The sequence below is a fragment of the Sander lucioperca genome, chromosome 21, assembly GCF_008315115.2.
Source record: "Sander lucioperca isolate FBNREF2018 chromosome 21, SLUC_FBN_1.2, whole genome shotgun sequence".
In the NCBI taxonomy this organism is placed as follows: domain Eukaryota; kingdom Metazoa; phylum Chordata; class Actinopteri; order Perciformes; family Percidae; genus Sander; species Sander lucioperca.
In genome coordinates, this window is record NC_050193.1 from 26,396,049 (window position 1) to 26,414,122 (window position 18,074).

Below are 18,074 nucleotides of genomic sequence, written 5' to 3' on the forward strand. Positions count from 1 at the left end.
CAATCTTCTTCTGTCTGTGTTTTCAATAAGGTGCAAAAACCAAACCTTCACAATGCCAGAAATGTGAACATGTTAACAGGTACAAAGTCAAAATATACACATGCCAAAAGTAAGCAGTTAACGGTTGATAAGGTGCAAACCCAAACAGAGCTGAAAAGGGCTAAAAAGGCGGCTGGAGATACCCATGGATGTATTAAGGGAACCCCATGTCTGTCTCTCTGCTTGAGTAGATGAATTGTAGAGTTTGATACAGTGGGAGGAGTGAGGAGTTGTATGGAGGCTACTTTTTGATATTGCACAAAATATTGTATGTGACAAAAGCATATCTTATGCTTTTCTCAAGTCACAAGTTAGGTCTAGTAGGAAACCGTTAAGTCAGACTTGAGAAAGAAGAGTGGAAACAGGGACATACAATTTAAAAAAGGTTTTTCTTTAAGGAGTTCAAGTTGGTTTTGCAAACTAAATTTTAAAAAAAGTGCATCATGCATTAAACATAAATTAGTAACAAGTAATATACAATAGAAAGCTATTTACTCTTTACTAGGTACTTTATAAAGTGAGCCAAGTCAAGTTGATAACAATGGTAACAAGAGTCAAATTTCCCACATTGGTACTAGATTTGTGCTGTTGCAGTGTTGTGTTTGTGTTGTTGTATGACATAATATATTGCATTCTATTTATTCTAAATAAACATTTATTTCTAAAACCAGCATGGATAGTTTCACCTGCAGCAGCAATTATGCAATTATTTTAGGTGGTATTTCAATCAAAAAGCATTTTCAAATACTAGAATCTAATTCAGATTTTTCAAAAGTGGGGAAAGAAACACGGGAAACATACAAATAAAAAGTTAAATGTTATTGTGGCATTGAACCGTCAAGTGTGTGATTACGCATTATGACGAGCTGCTGCCCTGGATGCTGATTGGCTCTGCTGCCTAACTGGGGCGTGGTCAACGAGAAAGAAGGAAGTGGCGTTTCCCACAGTAATAACAATTACAATCCAATACATCCATGGTTACAATGTAGGCTTATGTTTGAGAACAATGAATGCAATATAATAGAGTTAATACGATTTTAAATGGCTAAAGTGTCAGAAAGGGACACACGTTTCGCTTCTGTGGCCGTAGTAGGCTACACAAATCTTATTGTGACAAAAATTATGAACGCTTTAATTGTCCCACACTTCAATGACTGGCCGTCAAGTGGAAATTACTTTACCATATATTAGACATACATGCTATTTGTTATTTCGGCTATATCGGGGAAAGCATCAACTAGGCTATGTAGGCCTATATTTTCATAATCTCTCTTTGCATTGCGGTGTTCTATACACCACCTGGAATCAAACCTTTTTTATTATTATTATTATTATTATTATTATTAATTTCATAGCCTATCTAGTCATGAATCCAGCTGTTGCTAGCCAGGTATTCGTGCTACGGGGGCTGTCAAAACGTTGACACCCCATTTTGATATCTTTGCTCCTGGGCTTTTAGGCTACGCGGCCCGCACGAAGGACAGCCAACAGTAGGCTAGCAAGCAGACGTTTTTTTGTGCTTGGACAATATGCATCAGCGCAGTTTCATTATATTTATTATTTCTAAGTGATGTAGGCGCAGTAGCCTACCAGCTCCATTTTAGGCTGCCAGGTCCTATTCCTGTAGGGCTATTGTGTGGATGGATGGAAACCTGTAGGGGGAGGAGGAGGTGACTGCGAAGTGACCAGATAAGAGAACTGGCTTATTGGCTTGCTGCTGCCTGGAGCTCCTATTTTATCAGGAACAAGAGGTCTTGCCATTTATTTTACAGGCCGAAAACAACGACATAGCACCCAGGAGCATACCGAGAGGACGGTAGCATGATAGTCGTGGAGGGGAATCGGCAGGAAGAGGGCCCGTATCTGCATTTTACTTCGCCTACACCGAATTCATTGAGTCGGTAACCAGCGTCCGACATGGGGAAGGAAGTAAATGGCGTTTCGCGGAGCCGGTTTGAGGTAAGTTGACCATTAATATTACCTGACAGTCATTGACACACATTCAACGTAGCTGTTAAACACGTTAGGATATGGGCCTACATGGTGACTGTCGTTGTATTTAGTGTAAAACTGCGCTTATGGTGAGGCTGTTGCAGCTTCCGCAGTCAATGTTTGGGATTAGGTCAAACGCTGTTGTTTTGTTAAAAAAAAAACCATAGCCTAGGCATGGCATGTTATTTCAGGTAGGACATACGTCTGTATTTTCCACCAAATCTATCGCGTTATTTATTCATCAAAAAATGAGGGTTTTTAGGGACCTAAAATGTTATCCTCGTTTCACTTTGCGCCGTCAAAACAAAGACACTGAGGCTACATAGCACGCCGAGGACAGCTCCGACACACATAATTTACCAGGAAAATAAATTAATTGACTTCACTTTTCTAAGAAACTGTTTTAAAATGGTCCTCATGTCTCCCTGGGTGTGATTTTTATAGTTGTATTGGGTTGTCTGATGAGCAGGATTGTTGTGCATGTTCATGGCCGCTGCGGTTGTGGGGGCCTCGGGTTTTGTCTGCCATGCACCCCGTGTTAGCAGAGAAACGACCAACAAATAGGCCCAGATTGCCACGATATAACACACACCATAACCCATACAGATAGCAGAAGGGCCACAGGTACACACTAAGCTACTGTGTTAGTTCTGTAGAATTTACCATTGTGCAAACTTTGTGTCGCAGCCGCAAGCGTAGCAGATATTTTGGTCATAAACTTGTATCCGGCCGGTGACATTGGGCTGTGTAGCCTGGACACTTGGTGTTGTTTAATCTCCAGCTAGCGTGGGATTTGTGTGTGGTTTTATTTATTTTTAACGGTGCAACAGCTGACTACTCAAAAGATTCAGGCCGTTACCTTCTGGCCCGACAGCTGCGGTAGAGCTGTGTCAAGTTAAGCGCATTTGGGCCAGGAGAAAACCGGAAGTGGCGCGTCCTTGACTTTAAAGTAAAAGTTGCACATTTGATATTAAATTCCTGTTGAGGAGGTACCTGCGCCATAGCTTTTATTTAAACGGCAGTAATCAGTCTTCCTTCAACTTATGGTTTTTAGTGAAAGGTGATTTAAATTGTCCATTTTGACACTGTATAACACAATTTCTTTAAGACACGTAGACACTGTAAGTCCATACAAGTCTAATACATAGACTGAATATTGATATGCCCGTCTATCAACCTATTTAGGCTCAGTAAGTATAACAATTAGTCTGAGAAAGGTGCTAATCTTAAACAGCAACATTTTGTTAAGTTTGTCTGAAAAATGCATGCAGTCAGTGAAATTTACAACCAACATGATGGATGTGATACAGTTTGGTTTAGCCTAGTGTTTTTATTATAAACGGGTCACTATGCTGTCAGTCCATAAGAAGCCTTTATTGAAATCGGATTTTTGGATTTGCATGTACTGTACTTATTTTGTTACAGTGGAAAATGTTTTTTTTGCAATGTAAACATGTCATTTTCATTTCTTAGTTTATTTGTCAGGGACAATGGTAACTATTTATTGGTGAATTTTTATTGATGAAAATGAATAGAATTTATCCATGCACTTTAGTTGAAGGATATGAGATAAAAACACACTACACCCTATTAGGTTATTTCAATAGAGTTAGCCCAGAAGGCTAATTGTATAAGAATTCTGACACTAAAGATAAAATAGTTATTGTAGGTCATCAAAAATGCACAGTGGTCAAACCCAATTGCTACATTGTATGATAGGGAGAGTTTTATTTTGACAGACATTTCCAGAAATGTCCTCTTGTATTTTGTCTAGCTTTACTGCTCTGCTGTAGATGGTGATCTGTTGTATACTAGCCCTAAACAAAGGACAGGCATTAATGAGACTGCTGCTATTAATCACACCACTGTCACTTCATTAGCACCACTCACTTTATTACGTCATCTTTCTCCAAATGCTCTGTATAGTTTATACTTTCTATTTTTTTTATTTTATTCTATTTTACTTTATGTACCTCTTATTTTTTTTCTCTTACTTTCTATACTTATTTGTATTTATGTAGGTATTTCTGTTGTACTGCTGCGACAACCGAATTTCGCCACTGGAGATCAATAGTGTATCTTATCTAATGAGCCCTGATTATATTTCCCCAATTAAAAGGAATATGAACATAATAATCATTTTGTGATTGACATGTTACTTGACTATGACTATGTTGTGTATAATTGGGTGTATTGATGTAAGATTTGTTAAAGCAGTTTAAACTGTAGGCCAAAAAGAATCTGTTAATTGCTGATGGCTTGTCTCCTGGGTATATTATATAATTTGTCCTTAACTACATCTATGGATGTAGGGAAGGATAAATTAAATATCTGAACCAAATTTAGCCACTGCTTTAATGTCAACTAATAGTGTAAATCACACTCAAACTGTGTCAAACTGTGTCAAACTGATTGTCTTTTCAGGAAACAACATACATAAGCGTTTTTCTAAAAAGTATTATGACTTTTTTGCTTTAGCTGGAGGTTACAGCTCACCCAGTTTTTTTTCCTCATGCCTCACTGGCTATAGCTGACCAGTGGAGAAAACATAATGCTCACATTCATGCAGCATCAGGTTTATTTTATGTTTGATTACAAAAGGGGACAGTTTATGCCCGTTGACCATGCGCATCTGGTTCTTTGGAATTGGCCCTGGATTATTTGGCCAGAAAGGTGCGTGTGAGCGTGTCAGACAGACATGGAGAGGCTTTGACCCAGAGCTGACTGGATTTCTAAAAAGGCAGACCTGTCATTTGTTTTTATAAGCTGATCAATACGTTTTTCCATCAAAATCTGAAGCTATTGTAAATGCGGTTTTAGGATAGACACACATAATCAAAATAGCACACAGTAAACTCCAGGACTCATTCATTATTTATTTTACAACACAAATAAACATTTAGTTTATTTTAAGACCATGAAAGCTTCATTTTTGTACCTATAAGGACATGCAAATTCCTTTTTGATCTTGTAACAGATGTTTGCCTCCTGTAAATAGCATGTGGGCTTTTTATTTACACACTAAAGCCCCCACCTCTCAATTACCCTGTCGCTGGTTTAGATTTATCTTTCTAAATATATGGAGGAAAATGGATTTGGCCAGATGTTGCTTCATTTGCAATGTTGTGACTGAGTGGATCCACCCAAACGTCATTGTATGAACGTCTTATATTTTTTAGTATTATTTTCCACAAATTATGGGAACCCTGGAGAGGTGTGTGTGTGTGTGTGTGTGTGTGTGTGTGTGTGTGTGTGTGTGTGTGTGTGTGTGTGTGTGTGTGTGTGTGTGTGTGTGTGTGTGTGTGTGTGTGTGTGTGTGTGTGTGTGTGTGTGTGTGTGTGTGTGTGTGTGTGTGTGTGTGTGTGTGTGTGTGTGTGTGTGTGTGTGTGTGTGTGTGTGTTAATAAATGCTAATTTATTTTCTCTTTATGTGCTGAGGCCTTTTCTGTGGATTTTAGGCTAGTTTTGCGCTTACACAGCATGCAACAATTTGTGTGGAAATCTGTTGGATATTTGCAGAATCTGGAGCAATTTCGTCTGAGAGTCACAGTTTACATTCTCAGTACATGCTGATGTTTATTTAACAGTGTAAACAACACAGTCAGGAGGTATGGCGAGAATATGTATGCAGAAAAGATAATATGAAAGCAGAGGCCATCCCAGCTCTGTAGTCGACAGTACAAAGTCCTATTCTGCTGATTTTGCTTAGAAGACACAAATCCCAGTCTCCTGTGCTGTTTTATCTTCGGTCACCCCAGTGTTTTCCAATACTTTACATTGAAGCTATCTCAGCTGATGAGATTACGATCATTTATCTTTGTTTATATGCTGGGGCCATCCTTGAGTGAGGTGAGTGGATGGAGGGGACCCTGGCTATGTTAAAACTGCCAGGACTAATATTATCCTCTGCACCCTTTTAGATGTTCACAAACAGTGATGAGGCGGCCATCAATAAGAAGCTACCTAAGGAGCTGTTGCTACGGTGAGTGACATTTCAGAACCCTTAAATCAGAATCTCTGTAGGTTTTTTTTGTAAGCAAAAATGGCATGTTGCATACTTACCTTCTTGGCTTCGCTCCCAATCAGCACATCCAATCATACACAGAGCCACAATTGGCCTTGCACCACCCTCCTCCCTCTACAACTCCCAAACACAGACGCATACATTGCGCATCATAAGATCATATACTGTATGCTCACTTGTCCTTTAACAAATATTTCAACTAAACTAACCACCAGGATGCAAGTTTCCCCTCGTTCCTCTCCCTACTCTGCTCCCCCAATTCTCAAACTGTAATTAAAAACAGATACCTGAGACTATAAAGCATTCAAATTGAATTCAGGCAAAAAAAAAAAAATAAGATCCTCTGAGCAAACAGAAAATGAAGGCCATACCTCAAGCCTCGGCCTTGCCAGCCAAGCTGTCTGTGCTGACTCTGCTGCTTGGCCAGGTTCAGTGCCCTGATTTGTGTGGCTGGCAGGCTGTGCTGGGACACACTGCATCCCTGCTTCAACCCTTATACAGTTTTTGCTGCATTGAGGGATCTTATAGTTAGTTTCCAGCTCTGTTCCTTAGAAGCAGATTGTGTGTCTTCCTCGCCAGGACCCTACTTTGAGTAAACACATTCATCCTGCCAACAGTCAAAGACAATATTAGCTGATTTACTCACACCCCTGTGCTGTAAGTGAAAGCTGAAGCAGGGTTGAGTTGGTCAGTTTAGTGCAAAGAGGAAGCTTCTGGCAGCTGGGATCAGGGTCTCTAAACCGTCCCTGTCTGTCTTCCAGAATCTTCTCCTTTCTGGATGTGGTGACACTCTGTCGCTGTGCCCAGGTCTCACGGGTGAGTCTGTGTTCACAAGGTGTAAGTGTGTATGCATGTGTGCGCGACTGTACTTGTTTGCCTGTGTGTGTTTTGGTATGTGTTTCTGTGGTATGTTTGAGAACAAACTTGACCCTAAACGTCTGTTTCTCCCTCCCTGCTCTCAGTCCTGGAATGTTCTGGCCTTGGACGGCAGCAACTGGCAACGAATCGACCTCTTTGACTTTCAGAGGGACATTGAGGTGAATAAATCTTTTGCTGTGTACTTTTCCCTTCACATTTCACTTGTAATGTGTCATTACTTTAAATGGAGGTGTAGAAACAAACACAGCAGGCTGAGCTGATTGTTTTTATTGCAGGGCCGGGTGGTGGAGAACATCTCAAAGCGATGTGGGGGGTTTCTTAGGAAGCTGAGCCTGCGGGGTTGCTTGGGTGTGGGTGACAGCGCCCTGAGGTGAGTTTGTCGAGAACTTGGCCTGACAGAAATTCTAGTTTAAGTTCAGACCCTGCGGGGAGCGAAACCGACAAGTTCTGACAGTTTGTTTTCTTTCTGTAGGACTTTCTCGCAGAACTGCAGGAACATTGAGCTGCTTAGTCTGAACGGCTGCACCAAGATCACTGACAGGTATGTGCGTTATTCTGGGATGCCAGTGTATCATAATGCCACTTCTCCTTCAAAACACTCATTGTCTTTCTCTTCTGCAGCACCTGTAATAGCCTCAGTAAGTTCTGCCCAAAGCTGAAGCACCTGGACCTCGCATCCTGTACCTCAATCACCAACCTGTCACTCAAAGCTCTCAGGTGTGTAGGGTCAACGTTGTGATGTATACTTCCATTGAACATACAATCCTTATTCAACACCCTCTGATACCACCTATCACCCCTCATTGATTTCCTCTGTTAAACCTACACCAGTCACAAATGAAATAAAAGTAAATACTTGAAGTGCTCATATTATGCTCATTTTCAGGTTCCTAATTGTATTTAGAGGTTATATCAGAAAAGGTTTACATGGTTTAATTTTCAAAAAACACCATATTTTTGTTGTACTGCACATTGCTGCAGCTCCTCTTTTCACCCTGTGTGTTGAGCTCTCTGTTTTAGCTACAGAGTGAGACATCTCACTTCTGTTCCATCTTTGTTGGGAGTTGCACATGCGCAGTAGCTAGGTAAGGACTACTAGCCAGTCAGAAGCAGAGTGTGAGGGCGTGCCACGCTAGCAGCTAGACGAGCATTATAACGTGTGTTACAAAGTGACGCAGGTTCATCACGGAAGTAAAGGCTGGACTACAATAGAGCAGTTTGTGAACAGTGTTTTCTGTTGGAGATGGTAAGTGCCTTTGGGGTGGACTTTGGGCTTTTTCCCTTTTGTAAACCTATAACGTGCACAAAAAAGATATATAACACCATAAAGGTAAGGGGAAAAGCCAAAAAGCATAATATGAGCACTTTAAATGTTACGCATTTGATTTTGTATGTGGGTTGTTCAAAATTGCTGTCTTCTTCTTTTGTAATCTTTTTCTTGCTTTTTTCCTACCTCTCACCTGTCCTTTTTCTAATTCCCTCCTGTCAGTGAGGGCTGTCCCCTGCTGGAGCAGCTCAACATCTCCTGGTGTGATCAGGTCACCAAGGATGGCATCCAGGCCTTGGTGCGTTGCTGTCCTGGACTCAAAGGCCTTTTCCTCAAGGGATGCACACAGGTATGGTGTGCACTTAGTATGAGCTGGGGATACAGACCAATGGCTGATGGTGTAGGTGCTTAGAGCATGAGTTGCAGATGATTTTATCCAGTATACAATTTAGTTGGATAAATCTGAAAGCAACCTCATTTGTCGAACTTTGTTTGTTTGGTTCCATTGGTGACTTCTTAGGTGCTCTGTTCTTTTTGCTCAACATGCACTCTCTCATCACACTAACTACCAAGTTCCTCTTATTCCTCATTCCAATAGAACACAGTTGCTGCTACCGCAAACATAAAATGCATCACTTCCTGTGTAACGGGATGTTTTTGTAGAAGGGCATACCAGACACTGTTTACAGCAAATGCGAATGCCTTAATATATAGCACTATCCTGTTCTAGTCAACACTACAGTGTGAAAATACAACCACGTATTTCAATGAAGATGTCACAGATCATTAATTTAAAGGGCAAAACAAATCACATGTACGGTCAGTTGCTAGGTTTTAGAGGTTGATTTGTCGTGCTGTTGAGTTGTATTGCGTTATGCCAAGAAGTGTTTTTAACATAATGAACATCCTTTTAAATCAGTAACAGTAGAGGGGTTTGGTGGGCAAATCTTAGCGTGCTTGATTATACATTTAATAAGTGTAGTTTAATTTCAGATGACTATTTTCTCTTCTCTGTCAATCTCTTCTGCAGCTCGAGGACGAGGCTCTGAAGCATATTGGGGGTCACTGTCCAGAGCTGGTCACACTCAACTTGCAGACATGCTCAGTAAGTACACTTAACCATGCTAGAAGATTAATCACATTAATCTGGAAAAACGCAACGGTTTTGCAATTTTAGTAACATTCTGTAGTCCTATTTCATATTTTTTTAAATTTAATGCATCTCTGTAAACATTGTTATAAAACCCCTGCACCCCCTTTTGGCATAAAGTACACAAACACTGTTGGTTACTTTCCAGTGTATAGTAGAATTCCCCTCCTTCATCACCACCTGAATGCTCTTGTCATCCTCCTTCTCCCTCTCTCCATCTCCTCCTCATCTCACACCTCAGGAGCTCATCGTCTCACGTTCCCAGTTGTTTCTCCTCCTCTTCCTTTTCTCTTGCTTAGCTATTTCTTACCTGTTCTTCCTCTGCCTGATCTCCACAGAGCAATACTTAAAACAGAAAATGCAGGAGAAAAGAAATTGCTCTCATTAGCTGGGTGTTAAGGTACATGAATGTATGTCAAGTCACACACTGATTGCATTTGATGCAAAGTTACCAGTGAGCACAGGAAAAGTTGGTATGTTTTCACATCTTACAATTGTTTGGGATTTAGGTGACCCCCCCACACATACAAATACACTCTCTTTCTTTAAGCAGCAGATCACAGATGAGGGCCTCATCACAATTTGCCGGGGTTGTCACCGCCTGCAGTCTCTCTGTGTGTCAGGCTGTGCCAATATCACAGACGCCATCCTGCACGCCCTGGGACAGAACTGCCCTCGCCTCAGGTAAATGTGCACGCAAACGCACACATCCTCACTCTGAACTTAACCGTGCACTGCTTCCCAGACCCTGAAAAAAATCTCTTTCCATATAGTCTGAAAATCTTTTTCGTTTTACTTACTGAGTAAGTCATTATCCACCTTATCCTGTGAATCAATTTCACTTGAGTACAATGTACTTAAGTTGATTTCAAGAACATTCTCTGATTTATTGACAGTCTTGATCCTGGCAAACTGATATAAATGGACCTTTCTGCAGTTAATGTTATCTCAAGCCTCACTAGATCCAGTTGAAGTCCCAAAAAGTGACAGACTTTAGGTGATGCCATTGTACAGTATAACTCTCTGCTCCTCTTTCTCCTTTTAGAATATTAGAAGTGGCTCGCTGCTCTCAGCTTACAGATGTGGGCTTTACTACATTAGCAAGGGTGAGTGTGGCATCTACTTCTTGGTTGCATGACTTTATGCTTACAGGTTCAAATATTTGAATCATCTTGAAAAATAAAAAATATTTCAAGATTTCACACACTAGATCATATTGTTTCTCTCTGTTTTATTGTCTCTTTCTCCGCTGCAGAATTGTCACGAGCTTGAAAAGATGGATTTAGAAGAATGTGTGCAGGTAAACAAACAGTCCAAGCAACACACAAATGCTCTTTCTACCGTTGTTGTGTGGAGACTACATCATATACATACTTCTTTTTGCATCAGATCACAGATGGAACACTCATCCAGCTGTCTATCCACTGCCCTCGTTTGCAAGTCCTGGTGAGTGTATGGCTTCCACTCCTGTAGTATTTACAAGCACCACATCACAGCTTGTTCTAGCAGACAGTTGAGTAATGGAGCTCCTGTGTTGGTACTCTTGTAGAGTCTGTCTCACTGTGAGCTGATCACCGATGATGGCATCAGACACCTCGGCAGCGGCCCTTGTGCTCACGACCGTCTGGAGGTGATCGAGCTGGACAACTGCCCCCTGATCACAGACGCCTCGCTGGAGCACCTTAAGAACTGCCATAGTCTGGATCGTATCGAGCTCTATGACTGCCAGCAGATCACCCGCGCCGGCATCAAGAGACTAAGGGTAAGATGCGTTGACAGTGAGTAAGCACTGATTCATATGTAGAATGTACTGTAAACACCCATTTTGTGAACTCCACATATGTCATTCTGGTGCAAAATTGTATCCAATCAGTGTCACAAATGTATACATTTTAATTGGCTCTATGCTGAATGATGTTAAGATGGTTTGGGACCTCTAAATGTATAAGCTCTGTTTTATCTTTGGCACTGCCCGTTGGTTGTAAGTCTGGGCTCAGCCATCCAGGTTAGTTTTAGACTCTGGAATGGAGTACATTAGACCTTTCCCACAAAACAGCTTCCCACTGCTTATAGATGATTAGTAGAAGTTAACTCTTTACCTCCAAAAAAAATCACATCTTTTTTGCAGCCACTGCACCTTTTGGTAAAGGCATCTCACTGAGCTGCACAAACACTATCCCTGATCAGAATTAGGATCATATTTATTACCAACGTTTTCAATTGCAAGGATTTTTTCCCTGGTGTATTTGGTGCATACAAAAAAAAAACATATGAAAAAGGGAATCAACAATATGGCAAAGTACTGCTAAAGCCAACAACATAAATACAGAGTAGATATATTACAATAAAAAATATGTAAAAAGACACTAACAAAATAACATACGTACATTATAACTATATTAGAAAGGGAAAGAGGATGTACAATTTACTGCAGGGTGTGCAAAAATATTGATCAGGGGATGTGAAAAGTTTACAGTATAGATGTGCAATTCGAAGTCCAGGATGTGTGTTAATGTAACGTGTAGTGACTAAGGGTGGGGGGTTAAGAGTCTGTCAGTGGGGATCCTGGGCCTTGTTGATGACACCCACTGCAGTCCGGAAGAAAGTGTTCTTGTGGCACGATGTTTTGGTCCTGATGGACCTCAGCCTCCTTCCAAAGGGGAGTGTATTAAAAAGTTTGTGTCCAGGGTGGGAGGGATCAGCCACAATCTTTCCTGCCCGCCTCAGGGTCCTGGAGGCATACAGGTCCTGGAGGGATGGCAGATTGCAGCCATTCACCTTCTCAGCAGAGCGGATGATACGCTGCAGTCTGCCCTTGTCCTTGGCTGTGGCAGCAGCGTCTCGGGTGGTGATGGAGCAGGTGAGGATGGTATCAATGATGGCAGATGATGTAGAAGTGCCCCATCATTGTTTTTGGTAGGTTGAACATTTTCAGCTGCTGCAGGAAGCACATCCTCTGTTGTGCCTTTTTGATGAGGGAGCTAATGTTCAGCTCCCCCTGAAGGTACCCTGTGGGCCCTGTTTCTGACCTCTAGTAGAGCTATGTAGCAGTTTTTTATGAGTGGGTGGGTCCCCATTTTTGTTTGCATGTATGCACACAGGTGACATGATATACGTTCCTGCCAATGGTTTTACACTATTCCACTGATCAACAGGCAAGAGTAACCCACCAAGAAACTCAGTAATTCAACGGCTAAGGTAGAGAAGAAGACTGCATGCAAGTAAACATGGATGTTAACAATGCAGTTTTTTAAATTAAGAAAACAATCAACTTTGCAAATGTTATAAGGAAGGAAATTTGTCGCAAGGTGAGCACAGAATGTAAACAAAACTTGTGTTTGTTTTAAAGAAAACTCCACAATGTAATGTAAGGCCATCCTAAATACTAACTTTTTAACGACCTATGAAGCACGTAGCATATATTTGATGTCAGGTGGGTGTAAAGTAGTAAACTTTTCTGAGGAGTCCGAGTGATTTTAATTGAACCTAACATAAAATTCAAGATGGCACATCATTTCAGCAGCATGTCACTCAGGGCTGCTACTAAATGCTGTCTTACAACAATACTAAGGTGAGAGCAAAGAGCATAACTGCTGAGCAGCACTACAGTCCAAGTTTTTTAGTTTAATAGGATCCCCATTAGCTACAGCAGGGCTGTAGCTGTTCTTCCTGGGGTCTGACACCTATTCAAAATAACACAATACAGTACGTAACAACAGAGAACATTAAAAGCGAACAAAAAGAGGTAGCTTTACAAAACCAAGCAAAGAAACACAACAAAACAATACTAGAAACAAAAATCAATAAAATAAAAAGATGGTGAGGAAGCCGGAGTGTAAGTGGAGTGTAATAGGCAGTCGGACGGACCGGGATCAGGGCTACACAGCCACATATGTTTGGGCTGTTTAGATACATACATTTTGTCCAAATTAAACTCCGGTGTAGGAGTCACCGCTCCACCCACAAGATGTGATGGATCAAAACTAAGGTGTGAAATACAAACAGTGAGCGATCACTCTGTCCAGAGAGAACTGGTCTCATCAGCATTAGATCTCATGCCTGTCTTTAATTTGAATATAAATGAATTGCAGCCTGACTGGAAACATTTGTTGTAAATAACTTGCATTTATTCGAAGTATTTGTACGACCCATTAACACATTTCAATCTGTTTTTCCTTCTTTCCTCTCCACAGACCCATCTGCCTAACATCAAAGTGCATGCATACTTTGCTCCCGTCACTCCGCCCCCCTCTGTCGGGGGCAGCCGTCAGAGGTTTTGCCGCTGCTGTGTCCTGCTATGATGTAAAGACAACAACCCCCCCCCCCTTTCCTCTCATGGTGTCCCTTGTACAAGCTCCTTGCAGCCAGTCACTTGACCCCTGACCTGCTGCCCCCCTCCCGGCGCCCTGTCATAGAGTACGTGCTGGTGTGTCCCACCTTTAGAGCTGCAGAGAGAGGGAGAAAGCCAAAACATGCTACAAGGTCTTCGGTAACGTTCCCAAAAACATTCCCGACTCTCTCCACCACACAAATACAGTACAGACACAACACACTACCATGCACAGATTATCGCTTAAAAGAATGTCAGAACATTCCTGGTCTGTGTTCAGTGGACAAACCAGTATTACAAAGAGGGTTATGAAAAAATCAAATGTGGTCACCACTTTTATGGGATTTAACTTTTCATCAAATAGAAGTAAAGAAGAATCTTCACATCTAAAACCATTGTTCTGTATTTTAGGGGAAGTGATCCTCTTCTCTTATTCAGCAGTTTGAGACAGATTACAGTTCTAGCCTCCTAAACATAATATTGAAAAGGCTGAAAAATCCCTCTTAACCACTCACACATACTTCCCTCTGTGTTGAAGGTCACTTAACAGCTACCTCTAGACGGGAACTGCTTTGTTCTGCTGGCTGTTATTTCAAACTGTCTGTAAACTGCAGACACCTCCAACACACAGAAAGCAGGAAGAAAGCATAGTTTGGGGATAAAAAAAAAAAAAAAACATACTTGCAGCTATTTGCACTTACAGTAAAGCAATGATGAGACACTTTACAAAGACGATCATCTCAGAATTCAAGACTGCGATTTACTAACGCACACAACAAATCTTCATGCACACACTGAGCTTGCTACACCTGTACCCTCACCTCTCTGTGTCTCCGTTACAATCAGAAGCTTCAATATACTGAAGACAAAAAAAGACAGTTTAATATTTTTCTAAAAAAAAAAAAAAAAAAAAAATGGACACCAATTTAGACTCACAAGTGGGGACTTGAGAAGATGCCAAATGTTGCATGTAACACCTCTAGTTTTTTTAAAATCTAATTGTAAATATATATGAGGACTGTGGAGTCCGAGAGTCAAAGCCAGCTAAACGACCGATGATGATATGAGATGGGGCAGAGATTTCTGTCGATGGGTCTTTCAGAGGGGAACTATGGCGAAGCTTGCACGTTTGTTTTAAGTGTGTTAGAATATGTGCTGGAGCTTTGGACAGTCAAAATGAGCCGACACTTAATCTGGAGTTTGACAGAAGAACTGATGCTGGGCTGGGAAAGCTCATGTCAACAACAGAAAAGTTAAAAAGACACTCTTCTGACAGAATGGAATACATGAATTCATGCTGTCAGACCAGAACAATGGAAAGAAAAAGCCAACTGAAAACAATCAAAGTACGTCTATTTTCAGTTAGGGAGATTTCATTTAGTTGCTCTTGTTTTTGCATCGGTGACGGTTCTGATGACGGTGAACTGGTGAACCACGCGCAGCAGTGGGAGGACGTCGGAGTGGCATCAGCGACTCCTATGAGGCCTTGCAGGGGACAAAGTGACAGCGTGTTACACCCTGCCACCTGTTACCTCCTCCGTCTGTCTGCTACCAGTGACGCTGCCGGAGGTATACAGCGGATCAGACGGATGGAGTCACTGAAACTGAATCTGGAGCGCACAATTCTGGCCTGATATGACAGAATGATTTTTGTCACAACGGAGGGCTATAATGGACTTTGGTCCCCCGCCCTATAAAGTATTGAAGCCTTTTTTTATGGATTATCTTCTCCTGCACTTGCACCTGCTTTATTCCGTGTCTCTTTTTCTTCCCATTTCCTTTTTTATAAATGTCTTTTACTGCTTTTCTTTCTGATTCCCTCTGGAGCTCTACCTTTTCTCTTCTTTTGCATTTCTGTTTTGGTGTGGTTTGAATTGCGCCTGCTTTGTGTTTTGAAGTCATGAGTTCAGTTTCTCCAAGTTGAGTTTGAGCCCTCTTCAGTCCTCAGTTTTGATCTGATGGTGTTTGGACATTTATTAAGAGTTTGTTACTAAATGTCCAGAGTGTAGCCTTTGTCCAGGGGAAGAGTTGGCGCCAGTGCAATTGTAATAAATGTTGAAATTTAAAAAAGAGAAGTTCATGATGTATGTATGTATGTATGTATGATGTAGGTTCTACTTATTGAATGTTTCCATCAAGGAGAAGACCTCGGGATGGCTGATCAGGCATTGTGTGCCACTTTAGCAGAATCTGATTTTTCTCCCATATGTGGGCTTTCTCTTTTATTTGTATGCCTTGCTCTTCCTCCCATAATGCACCCTGCTCAACTACATCAAACAAGACTGACGTGGGTAAATCCTGTGTGGAATATTGACCACTCACAAATGGCCTCATTCTGGTTTTAAGATGCAAGCCAACAGGCAAAACACTGAATGCTGATTCTATTCAGTTTGAGATTTGACAGCTACGGCAGGCTGGAGAATACAAACTGAGATGAATCTGGTGTAATCCAGTCTGATCTGTTTTGTTTGAATGGGGATTTATTGGGGATTAAGTAACAACTAAGAGTCAAAATGGCAGTTCTATCTAATGTACTCTGTCATTGTGCTCCGGGGTTAAGACCGTTAACTGGAGGTAAAAGGAAAAGTCATAGGATTTAGACTATGAGCCTGGTTGTAACACCTGCTTGCCCTTGTCACGCATTGTGTATGTGGCACAGGCTGAGTCATCAGTGCAGACAACACATTTTTAAGGCAAAACACTTAGAATGGATTACAGGTAGTAAAACTCAACCTGCTCCTGATGGTTTTATGTGTACAAAAGAAACCTGTTATCAGTCTTCGTGGTACAAAATACTCTACAGGCTCTACAAAGCAAAACACCAGATTTATTCTTCCTCAAGGTATCAAACACCTCCTTGTCCTTCTGTCAGACCTTCACCAGTTTACACAGAAGTCACGCTACTATGCTTTGAATGCATTTGTTTCATGTCCTAAACGCTGGAGTAAGGTTAAAGGTTTGGGACAAGTGGTGAATCTACAGTGCGTGTGATCATGGTAGAGTGACACCTGAGAAATTTCAAAAACAATTTTGACAATGACTGTAGTTCATACAATTACTGTAAATCTTTTCCTTTTTGTTCTTTCATCAATATTTTTATTTTTTATTTTATTTTATTTTATTTTATTTTTATTTTTTTTACAATTAACCGATTATAAATGAATATGTACGTATGAATAAATATATACCTATATTATTAAGACTTGTCTGGTTTTCTCTCTTGTGTTGAGCTTGTTCTCATTTCATAGCTAGAGGTTGTTGAGCAGCTCGGAGCAGCAGATGGCAGCAACGAGCCATCACTGCTGGTCTGATTTCAGCTCCCAGCTGGTGGCAGGATTCAGCATCTATCAGCTATTCAATGAGTCAAATTTAATTTGCTTTCAGGAGTAAAGTGGGGAAAACCACCTGTTCGCAGACTGGAATACATTGTTTATTTTAAAGGAAATCATAAAAAGGAATAGTTCTCGTATAAAAATTCAGGCAGTTATTAAATTACTTTTATGGTCAGTCCTAGCATTACTACTTTTTAGTTTTTTAATGTCTGTGTATATGGAGCTATTCTTTAAAATACCACTTTGCAATGTTTGTTAAAAAAGCGTGTTAAATTAGATGTCACAATTTCTTTCTTTCTTTTCCCCTCATTTAACCAGGGTAAAGTTGCCATTGACGACCAGGTCAGGTAGGCTAAGCAGCATCAAAACACACCGTGGACATGCTTAACTTTTCCTTTTCCTTACAGCAATTTAGATGAAACTGTAGTGCGTATTTGTCTCTTGCAAGATAAGAACTGGCATGGGGTGAATAGAAGATGAATTGAAATATTTTCACATTTGTTCTAGTCTTTTTAAAACAATAGTCAGGTACCCATATGAACATTGAATCATTTGCTTGTTCTAATTATTCCTCCTGTTCATATTGGCCAATAAAAGATTCCATTCTAATACACTTCCAATGTAAGTGATAAGGAACAAAATACTGTACATAGTCCTCTTTCTGTGCAGAAACATATTCCAAAGTTCATCTGAAGATAATGTGAGGCTTCAGCAGTCAAAGCAAGTAGACATCATCCAAACAGTCTTTTAAAAAAAAGAAGGGTTAAAAGGTCTTTGGGGTGAATTTTGATTCAACGTAATTTACTCACAAGCACAGCTAGCTTGCTAATTTATCTGCAGAAGTCCTAAGAGTACCGCATTTATCAGATGGGTGTCTGTGGTTAAAAGTGTGACTCTTTGGGTGTTTGTGACCTAGACTTTTGGAGCTATGTTTCTGTGTGCTTACGTACACATGTCTTGAGGGTGAAAACACAGATGAACAATCAGTATCAATTTATTCCAGTGGAAGCAGCAGCAGCTCTGGTCCTGTCACTGCACCATGACGACCGCTGTCAAGGCTGG

At 40.9% G+C, this 18,074-nt stretch overlaps 1 protein-coding gene across 1 annotated transcript; it reads left to right on the forward strand.

Annotated features, from left to right (window-relative positions):
* The first annotated feature begins 1,414 nt into the window (after positions 1-1,414).
* Positions 1,415-14,962, forward strand: fbxl20 (F-box and leucine-rich repeat protein 20). The gene is made up of 15 exons (XM_031318862.2): positions 1,415-1,998; positions 5,951-6,012; positions 6,816-6,870; positions 7,017-7,091; positions 7,209-7,303; positions 7,406-7,474; positions 7,555-7,650; positions 8,423-8,549; positions 9,231-9,305; positions 9,904-10,034; positions 10,396-10,456; positions 10,606-10,650; positions 10,740-10,796; positions 10,900-11,112; positions 13,544-14,962. The coding sequence occupies exons 1-15, from the start codon at positions 1,957-1,959 to the stop codon at positions 13,649-13,651; spliced, it is 1,311 nt and encodes a 436-aa protein (XP_031174722.1). The 5' UTR covers positions 1,415-1,956; the 3' UTR covers positions 13,652-14,962.
* Positions 14,963-18,074: the final 3,112 nt, after the last annotated feature.